At 43.4% G+C, this 10,681-nt stretch overlaps 1 protein-coding gene across 1 annotated transcript; it reads left to right on the top strand.

Moving 5' to 3' along the window:
• Positions 1-2,771: 2,771 nt before the first annotated feature.
• Positions 2,772-6,391, top strand: LOC104504888 (chromosome unknown open reading frame, human C6orf57). Its single transcript, XM_010155014.1, has 3 exons — positions 2,772-2,836; positions 2,977-3,134; positions 6,282-6,391. The coding sequence occupies exons 1-3, from the start codon at positions 2,772-2,774 to the stop codon at positions 6,389-6,391; spliced, it is 333 nt and encodes a 110-aa protein (XP_010153316.1).
• The last annotated feature ends 4,290 nt before the right edge of the window (positions 6,392-10,681 follow it).

Raw genomic sequence — 10,681 nt, 5'->3', positions numbered from 1 at the left:
AGGGAGGGAGGGGCCTGGCGGTGCCGCTGAGGGGTTACCCAGCCTCTCTTCCCCTTACTCACGCTGGGGAGTTAAGAGCGAGAGAGAGAGGGGCGGTTCCTGGCCGGGACTGTCAGCGCGGGGGTTGCCGAGGGGGTGGGTAAAATGGCGGAGGGCCATGGGGTACCCCGCGAGACCGGTCCTTCGTGGCTGCTGCCACATGTTTTGCTCCCCCCCCATTTCTCTTTTCTCTACAGGTTTTCTGCTGTGGTTTTTGCCCCTCTAGATACTAATATTACCCCATTTATAGCAAACCTCCTGCTATCAAGCCTCGTGATCACTTCCGGAGTTGTTTTTTTTTTCCCCTGTTGTTGCCACGAACTTTTAAACAGTAGTGAAATGCTAAGCTGTGGGTTAGTATTTGTATAATAGCTGGAGGGAACTTTCTGTGGCCTTGGCAGTTATTGGTCTGTGCCTTTTATGAGGAGATTCATGTGATTTGCTCCTGGAGAAGGCTAGGCTGGAGGACAACTGAAGTAGCCTGCATAACCCTGTCTGTCCCACACTCACGCCCAGCCTAGGCTGTTCTGCAGGGCTGCAGGTCAGGCCACTTCCCTCTCCATCGAAACTTGATATTTCTGTGATGCTCTTGATAAAATATTCTTAAAGCTGACCAATACAGTGCATGTTAACAGAAGGGCTGGGGGAAAAAATGCTCATAGATGTTCATAGAAGCACCTCCCCTACAAAGAAAGGCTGAGGGAGTTGGGCTTGTTCAGCCTGGAGAAGAGAAGGCTCCAAGGAGACCTTATTGCACCTTCCAGTACCTGAAGGGGCTACAAGGAAGCTGGGGGGGGGACTTTTTACAAGGGCCCGTAGCGACAGGACAAGGGGTAATGGGTTTAAATTGAAAGTGGGGAGGTTTAGATTAGATATCAGGAAAAAATTCTTCCTGGAGAGGGTGGTGAGGCACTGGAACAGATTGCCCAGAGAAGCTGTGGATTCCCCCTCCCTGGAAGCGTTCAAGGCCAGGCTGGATGAGGCTTTGAGCAACCTGGTCTAGCGGAAGGGGTCCCTGCCCATGGCAGGGGGGTTGGAACTAGATGGTCTTTAAGGTCCCTGCCAACCCAAACCATTCTGTGATTCTATGTTTGTGGGCTTGCCTAGGCTCTATTTAGCTGTTAGGTTCATGACAAGATTTGGCTGATGTTCCTGTCCACTGAGGCATCCAATGAGTGCCCAGCTCCCACTGTGTAAATTGCTTTGTTATGATAAATCATGGTCTGTGGGTCCCTTCAAAACGAAATATTGTGAATCTTGGCTGTGCAGCAACTTTAAAGACTGGGGATTTTCAACTTCTTTTCAACTTCAGCTGTATAATTAATAAATTAATGTTATTATGTGACTACCCAGAATGGATGAGGGAGTCAAAGATGAGTTTGTAGAATGTGATTTACTGGTAGAGTGGATTGTTCATCTCATGTTTTTCAAAGGTATTTAATGTTGAATTTGTCAGCTTTGTGTCAAGAAGAATGTATTTTGGTCAACAATATCAAAATATTGCAAATAGGAGAATGGATTTTGCCTCTTATCTGCTGATGAAGATAATCCATGTCCTATCAGTACCTTAATCTGACTTTTATTTGAATGTGGGCTAGAATATTAGCATTAATGTCATTTTCTAGCTAGCTTGCTGAAGAATGACACAATGCTTGGCAGGAGTAGAAGATCCAATGTTTTCAGGAGGATTAGTTTCTTCATTGTTGATAAGCTATTATGTCAGGCTTAAAACAAAAACAACAAAAATATACTCCTCTGGGGCACTGGCAACAGTTGGCACGCAAAATACAGTCTGTGTGACTGTAGGGTGTAATCTTAAGGCTGTGGTATTTTAAGATGAATGAATATGCTGATTTGGGGAGTACAGGTGGATTGGTGTACATGGAGATGAGTCAAATCCACCCTGTTTGAGGAGGTTTGCTGATACAATCTCTGCAGTAAGGTAGAGTAGTAATTCTTTCGAGTGCTTTGCACCCACTCTGGTACAGGGATGATTTCAGTTTGAATTTTCCTCCTTAAGACAAGTCAGAGCTGCTTTGGGTATGTGTCCATAGCTAAAATATTTTTAGATGATAGTTTATGCTCACTGTGGACTTTTAACCAAATGCAGAAATATCAGTCATTTTGAGAGATCTTCTTAAGTAATTTTTTACTTGTTTATGACTCTTGAATGATTTATGACATAGGATAGCTGTGCACCTCCATGTTTATACAACTTTAAAGAACTTTAGGTATGGATATTAATAGTCTTTGTCCTGCATTTACGTTTTTAAAAAGTTAGTAGGACTTTCAAAGAAAAAAAATTTACCCTTTTAATTAAAGAATTTGCATGCAGTTATATAATTGAACCAAAATGTGCTTAAAGCTTGTCCTGCTGTTGACTACCAGCTGAATTATTTTACCATCGTGGGAAACCCAGCTATTCTCTACCAACATTCTGGAAAACCTGTTACTAAGGGAACAACGTTTTATTTTTTAAAACTTTCCTTTGGGAAAGCAGAAGCTTTTTCTGACTCAAAAACTGCTGGAACTGAGCCAAGACCTGGAAATCAGCAGGCTTCTTGGGGGAGGTTAGGACTTCTCCAGGAAAACAGAATGTACTGGTCTATGCTAGCATAACTACTGTTTAGAGTCCAAAATGCAAGAAGGTAACAGTGAAGATAAGTTCAAGCAGTTTAAAATACACTGTTTGTGTGAACTGAGTTATACAACGAACACAGTTTTGCCTGCATATGTTTCTAGGGCCAAAAATAATTAGCTGTGCTGATTTCTTAGGTGTTCGTGAGTTGAATGTTAAACTAATATTTGGAGTTTGTTTTTGTGTCCTCCGCTCCCCAGTTTCTGCAGTGAGGGTTTTTCAGAGGTGCTGTGAATGGTCGTAGAGCTACTCTAAGGCATTAAACCCCTCACACTTAGGCTACATGTGTCCTTTTGTTCGACAGAGTCCTCGCTGCTTTGCAGCTCTCTGAGGAGGACCAGCTCTAAGACAGGAGGAAGATCTGAACCTGCGAAGCAGCCACTTAAGAAACCAAAGTTACCAGTAGGTCGATTTGATGAACCAGAGGAGTCCAGTACAGAGAGGGAACCCCTGGAAAGTAAGTCACTTTTTACAAAATCGAAAGCTGTGTTTTAAAGGCAAGACCCTGAGATGCTGTGCTGATGTTGGTTCCAGAGGAGGGGTAGGCATTCAGCATTCTTTGGGATCACTTCCTAAGCATGATGGCTGTCACAAAAACAGAGAGGCAGGGCAGCGGGCACATGTTGTAGCAAATGGTGTATGAGGGGGAAAAAAGTGTTCAAAACAAGCTGGTCCAACATTGTGAGAAGTCCCACAGAGAACTCAAGACCTCTCTCTTCTTGGAGATACTCAGATTTGCACTGACGCCTTGCTTTGAGCAGGGTTGGGGCCAGATGTCTGGCAAAGGGGCCTTCCCGCATAAACTGCTCCATGATTCTGAGGAAGGTAGCTGGTATCAGTCTGTTATAATAAGCAGTGGTAACAAGCTCATGAGGGCACCAGCTACTTTTTGTTATGCAAAAAGCCTGTTGTATTTCTTAGTCCACCAAAGACTTGTGGTTCAGGCTGTATTTCATGGTCAGTCTTTCTGTTAGTCTTGCAGGTAGTGTTTTGGGAAGCAGCAACAGACACTGAGCCACTTGGCAGGGTCGGGGAGACCTTATGAACTGCTCTTTGTGTTGTGTCCCAGTGACCTTACTGGGGCTGAATTTAGAGAACCAGGCAAGATTGAGGTACCAGATACATCACTGCTGAAGCCATTAGAAACGTGTACTTTTTATCAGACAGGAGAAAGAATGTCCTTTTCCTTCTTTTTAATTAGCCATCTTTCCTTAACTGAAAGTGCCAGCCAGGCTTTATCTTATTCACCGTAGCGTGCTGTTCTGTTACTGTTAACCAGTAGTGATAACCTGTGTTTATCTGTTTTGAGGTCTCTGGGACCAGCTTTTTTATATATCAATAGATTACTATGAATATCCAGGTGACAAAATGACTGAAAAATTATAGTATCATCACTGAAAGGGCTGCAAGCAATTTCAGATTGTGACTCACTTGAGAACTGACTCAGAGTTGGAGTGTAAACAGCTATTTAATTCTTGCCCATTTATTCAGAAGAAAATAAATGCATTCACTGCTTCGTTTTAAACAAATACATAATTTTTTTTTGCTGCTTTCTTAGGTGTTCCAAGTTTAAGAGCAAGGCTCGGTTTCTTTTGGCTTCCAATTTAGTTGTGCCTGTATATTTGTTAGATATTACACCAGCAATGGCTTGTTAGAAAGCTGACCGCCTTCTGTACCTCGGTGGCTGTTAGGAAGCAGTGTCCGAGTTTAAGCTGGTCATTTGGATTCCCCCTGCTGTGTAGCTGTTTCAGAGAAATGTTGAGCTTCTGCAGCCACTGCCAACACATCAGTAGTGCTTGGATATTGGGATGATGACATCTACAGAATAACCCTAGATGCATTTGTGCTCCTTGTACTGCCAGAGGTGCTCAGATACTGACATTTCCTATCCTGGTCTGCATGAATTTTTAAACAGACATCCCAATATGCCATTCTGTACTGCCTGTAGCTACATGAGTCTCCCTCCAATGATGTCCTTTTTCTCTGCTCTCCAGCATTTCTGTTGTCTTTTCTCATTTTCAACCCTGCTCATCATTTCTTATGCTGCCCACCAGAGCTGAGTTAGGGATATGACTGAGGGAGCCCCAAGTCATGCGTATCTATGAGAGCTCTGGAGAATCAGCGTGGCAAGGGGACGTGGGGGTACAGCGAGCTTCAGGGAGCCCTGCAGTCTAGTGCAGAATGAGAAGACACTCAGCCTAGGATGGTGCCGTGCCAAGAAGGACTTCATGGCATGGTGATGCCTACTGGGATGGCCGTTGTGCAGTATGGATGGCCTGAGCTGCTGCTCTGAAGAGGCAGAGCCAAGTAAGGGAGTACTGAGCAGCTTAAGGATGTTGACAGTGCAGAAAAGCAGGATGCAGCATAACGATGTTGACAGGCGGAGAAAGCTCCGTGATGTTCAAGTAGGTGCCAGAAGCGAGTAGGGTGCTGGGAACAGAAAAAGCACTGCAAGTATGTAAGCTTGGCATGTCCGAAATCTGAAAGTCCCATTCATACCCCACTTACAAAGAGTTTCCTTCTCCTGAAAGGGCGTCACAGTGACTTAGCTTAGGTTATGTTTTAGATGGTAAAAAAACTAATTTTAGCTAATTAAGGGTTTATAGTACATCCCATGACTGTGGTGTCTAGTCTGGTGTTGATGAATATCAACATAAGAAGGATATTAACCAGTTGGAATGAGTCCAGAGGAGGCCATGGAGATGATCAGAGGTCTGGAGCACCTCTGCTATGGGGACAGGCTGAGAGAGTTGGGCTTGTTCAGCCTGGAGAAGAGAAGGCTCCGGGGAGACCTTATTGCAGCCTTGCAGTACCTGAAGGGGCCTACAGGGAAGCTGGGAGGGGACTTTTTACAAGGGCCTGTAGTGACAGGACAAGGGGTAACGGGTTTAAATTGAAAGAGCGGCGGTTTAGATTGGATATCAGGAAGAAGTTCTTCCTGGAGAGGGAGGTGAGGCACTGGAACAGGGTGCCCAGAGAAGCTGTGGATGCCCCATCCCTGGAAGTGTTCAAGGCCAGGCTGGATGAGGCTTTGAGCAACCTGGTCTAGTGGAAGGTGTCCCTGCCCATGGCAGGGGGGTTGGAACTAGATGGTTTTTAAGGTCACTTCCAACCCAAACCACTCTATGATTCTATGAAACATGCTGTGTCTTCAAAAACATACCAGCATCCATGAAAACATAGTGTTTGAAATGCAATAGTAACAGAATTTTAACTAAAATTCAAGTTAAAATTCCACCCTGAGCGCTTAAAATTAGAGACCTAAAGAAACACAGAACGTCACCTGCATTTTAGATGTAGCGAACATATGCACCGCATACCTGAATGACGCACGGTCTCACCACTGAGAAACCGTGGTGCTACAGTACCTTTGGATGTCGAGTTGCATAACAGAGTATGATCATATATTGCTGGCTGTAGTAAAAGCATCTCTGAAATTACATTTGTATGACTCTGGGAAATGTTGAACTTGAGGTTGCCTTTAAAAACAAATGAGAATTGATTTTGTATTTGAAACTGAGAGTCAAACGTTGTACATGGTGACATCTTTATATTTGTCTTCTCTTTATATAGGCATTTTAATGAACTTTCCCTGTCATTTTAGAATTCCCTGATGGAATCAATCCTGTTACAAAAGAGAGGGGTGGACCTAAAGGCCCAGAACCTACACGTTTTGGAGACTGGGAGAGAAAAGGACGTTGTATAGATTTTTGATGTATAAATGTGTCTGTATTGCTAATAAAATACTTCTAGTTCTTGAAAAATATAATGTACAGAAAAATTGCACCTGGATTTGTTGTGAAGCTTCTTGTTTCTGTCATGTTTGTGATGAATCTTCTAAGAGATATTATGTAAATAAACATGATGCTGCAACTCACATTTTAGAGCTGTTATTTGCTCAGTGTACACCTGACCTTCAGTGCTGTTTACATGATGTAAGTAGAATTGTGGGTATACTAATGGGAGATTGGTAGTCAGGATCTTACTGAGGTGTATAAGGCCTCAGATTTCTTCTATGTATTTAAACATTTATGTAGTGTCTGAAAAGTGCTGAAAGAGCTCTGCAGTTCAGGAACCTGTATCAAAAGTACAGCCACCTCCAAGGCAATCAGTACTTAGCTGATGTGAGCCATGGTTCCCTGGTAGAAGCCCCTGAGACAAGAACTGACCCCTCCCTCTCTGTTAGAGTGGGTTAGGGTTTCCTTCCTGTTTTTGGAGAGGGGACGGAAGCTCAGTTTTATGTCCTCTCAGACCGACAGGCTGTAAATGGCACAATGGAAATGCAGCCTGAGGGGGTCAGCTCATGATTGCAAGTGGTGTAGGGGTGCTCTGTATGCAGTTCTAGAATACTGTTCTTTATAACCTGCCTTATTCCATGCTATTGGCGTTATCTTCTCCTTGATAAATGGAGGTCTGTCTGAAAACTAGCTAAATGCTGTTGGGGGAAAATAATGCTGCTTTCTGATACCGTATGGTCGAAGGGTCTAATTGCAGTAGCTGATCTAATATTGCAGGTCTTTAAGTTATCTAGCATTGAACTAAGTATCTTTCGGTCAGACTGAGCCCAGTTATTCATTCAAGAATTTGCCTAGTTTTAAGTACTGCAGTAGCATGCAAGTCCACCCCTTGTGTGGGTACTTACTAATAAGAATAAGCTGTCAGTATTAAAATGTGTGAACATATGTTCTGTTTCTGTGCAAGTTCTTTTTGATAGCCTAAACAAATGGATCTCTCTAGTCTTCAGCTGGAAATGTTTTCTTCATCCCTTTGTGTTTCCTTCCTGGTGTTTTGTTGATTTTTCAACCTCTTACTTTTACACGCTCTGGCTTATATGTTCACAATTCCTGTTAGCTACTCTTGTCCCAGCACCACACATTAAAACTGAATAGAGGTTTCTTGGATTGCCCAGGACAGTCTCCTGTTTCATGGCCTGCTGTCCTGGTTTCAGCTGGGAGAGGGTTATTTTCTTTCTGGTAGCTGGTACAGTGCTGGGGTTTGGATTTGGGATGAGAATCATGGTGATAACACACCAATGTTTTGGTTGTAGCTGAGCAGTGTTTACACCAAGGCAAAGACTTTCTAGCTTCTCATACTGCCCTGCCGGTGAGCAGGCTGGGGGTGCACAAGAGGCTGGGAGGGGACACTGCTGGGACAGCTGACCCCAGCTGACCAAAGGGATGTTCCATAGCACATGATGTCATGCCCAGCATATAAACTGGGGGGAGTTGGCTGGGGGTCAACGACCCTGCTCAGGGAGTGCTGGGCAGTAGTCAGTGGATGGTGAGCAATTGTATTGTGCATCACTTGTTCTATATATTCTTTTATCATTATTACTATTACTGTTCCCTTCCTTTTCTATCCTATTGAACTGTCTCTTTCTCAACCCATGAGTTTTAGTTTTTTCCCCCCAATTTCTCTCTGTCATCCCACTGAGGGGGTTGGGCCCCGGTGAGCAAATGGCTGCTCGGTGGGTTAGCTGCCTGCGCCCCCTACATTTCTTTTCCTATATGGATACTTCTGCCTTTTGCTGTGCCAAAGCAAATTGTACCTGAATGAGAGTCAGCTTTACTTCCAGGTTTCTGTTGTTCTGCGTTACTCTGGCTCTGGGTAGGAACGCATTGCCTTGAGCAGCTTTCCCTTCTGCGTGGTTTCTGTTAGAGCATCGGTGTGCGTTAGTCCTGCCACACAGCTCTCTGCAACCTCCCTAAAACTCGCCCGACTTCCAGCCAATGGGAAGCTCCCCTGTGAAACCTGCTGGTTCATACACCCAGCCTGTGTTTTGACATCGCATCATCCTAGTTGTGAGTTATTTGACTTGCTGCCACGATGCCCTATAAAAATAGTAAGTCTGTTCAATTAGGGTTATCAATCAGTACCTCGCTGAAGGGCAAAGCAAGGTTTACTAAAGATGTTAACTAGTGGTAATTCTATTTTGAACCTTTAATCTTCTACAAATGTAAGTTCTGCAGTGTGGTTTGGATGTTGGAAAATCGGTCTGTGTTTATACCTGCTATGTGCTAGTTGCCCTTCTGCAGTGCAAGTTACCTCTTCTCAAAATCTACTGAAATCTGAAGTCATCTCAAGAGATGCTGGGTCAGCTGTCTTTAGTATCTGCTGTTCATTACAGTGCTTATTTCTAGTAGTGCTTTGCCTCTTCGGTTACTAGTGGGTTGGAGAACACTTCATGACACAATACACTGCCTTTTCAAATAGGAAGCAGAAATTTCAATTGGAAGATTCTGCCTTTTTCGCATCATTATTAAGAGGCTTAACATCTTAATTAGCGAAGAGGCAGTAACACTACCACAGTTACATTACAGTTCTCTCTGTACAAGACAAGTGCCTCGTGAAGGCAGGGATGGATGTTGCTTTCTTTCAAAGAAGAAAAAGGCTCTTGCTAAGCAGTGTTGTAAACAGCGTCAGGGGGCTGGCACTCAGGAAATAGGGGATACCACTTCAGTCTTGAGGAGCTTCAGGCCCTTTTTACCACCTCCCAGGCCAGTGCCAATAACCACCAAGTATTTGCTTGATTTGGTCAGGGAATGTGTCAGTGAGAGATAAGAAACTGAACAGTTGGGCAAAATAACACGTAATGGCCACAGAATGAATGCCGTGGGGTCTTCTTGTGTGCTCTGTGATCTGGCATTTACCAAAACGAGTTGCCTTAGGCTCCAGCAGTAATTAAGTCCAAACCAACATCCTGTGGTGCTGCAAAATCAGCTGTGGTACCTGTCAGAACTGGTGATGGTTTGAACACGACAATCGATGCAATGATATTGTAGGGCAGAAACAATTGTTCCCCTTTTTTCCTTGCAGCGTGTGCAGGTAGGAGAGAAGCACCTGAGCGCTTCTTCAGTGCTGCCGTCTTGCTCTGCCCAAGTGATCAATGTTGTCAATTCACTGGCCTACAGCACTGGGGCTAATGATGTGATGGTCATGGCATTAGCTGTTACACTAGCCACAGGTATGTTTTTACCATAAATACCGATGGAATTTATTTTTGTAGCTCTTTTTGTTGGTATAACAATGTAAAGCAGCAGGTTTGTATCCAATTTCTGTGAAATTTCTGGAAGACAAAGGAAAATTGTTCTGCCTGTGTAAACAAATTCTTGTAGAACTGGAGGATGCTTGCTGCTCTGCTTTGTTTTCTTTACTAAAGAGCTGTACATTGCATTGCTGCAGTAGGTTGTCTTTTTTAAACTTGTTTCTGCTAGTTTGCATAGATACGCTTGGTACTTATTAAATTTATGAAGCCTTTATTGTTTGAAGGAATTGCTCTGTAATTACTTTATTACAAAATATATGAAATTGCACTCTACAGTTAAAGAAAATGTTTGCTATAAATTGCCTTGTTTGGAAAGTATATATTTCAGTGCTGATTTTACTAAGTTAAAATGAAAGGTTTATTATGTAGTTGAATTAGAGTAAAATTACCCTTTATGGTAGCAGATGTTCGTAAAGGACTGTAGAACGGTGTTATAAAACTTTACTACTTTCTGGTTTGACTGCAGTAAATGATCACAAATTGCAGCGATCTGTAGTGACAGGTATGTCACGTGTCTATTCCGACACTTTTTTCGGTATTGTCATTTCAAAAGGACCGCAACACCTTGTGCTGACGTGTCAGGAAAACAGCAAAACTGTGTGTTCATTTGTAAGGGAAGAGGATTTGGAGGTTTGGTGGTTTTGTTACTGTTAGTCAGTGGCATAGCATCAAGCATATCGAAGCATAAGGAAATGATTTGAGATTGCTTTGTATGGGCTGGTGGTGATCAAAACCAAAAATTTGTGGTCGCTTTTGTGCTTTTATAACGTGCAGTATGAAAATACCATTGTGTAGCTGGTGGTTGGTGTCTGCATTCCAGTGGCTGTGCCCCCTCTTACACCTTGGCAACAGGTGGTAGGGGGCAGGCGTGCATAATCTTCCCAAGGACTTCTGTTGCAGAAAGAGTGGCACATTAGAAACTGAATCGTAATTATTGTCGTGTTTTAACTCTGGCTAGC

This window comes from Eurypyga helias, unplaced genomic scaffold, assembly GCF_000690775.1.
Source record: "Eurypyga helias isolate BGI_N326 unplaced genomic scaffold, ASM69077v1 scaffold31107, whole genome shotgun sequence".
Lineage (NCBI taxonomy): Eukaryota > Metazoa > Chordata > Aves > Eurypygiformes > Eurypygidae > Eurypyga > Eurypyga helias.
Note: the sequence above shows the minus strand (reverse complement) of the source record. Positions and strands in the feature narration are given on the sequence as shown.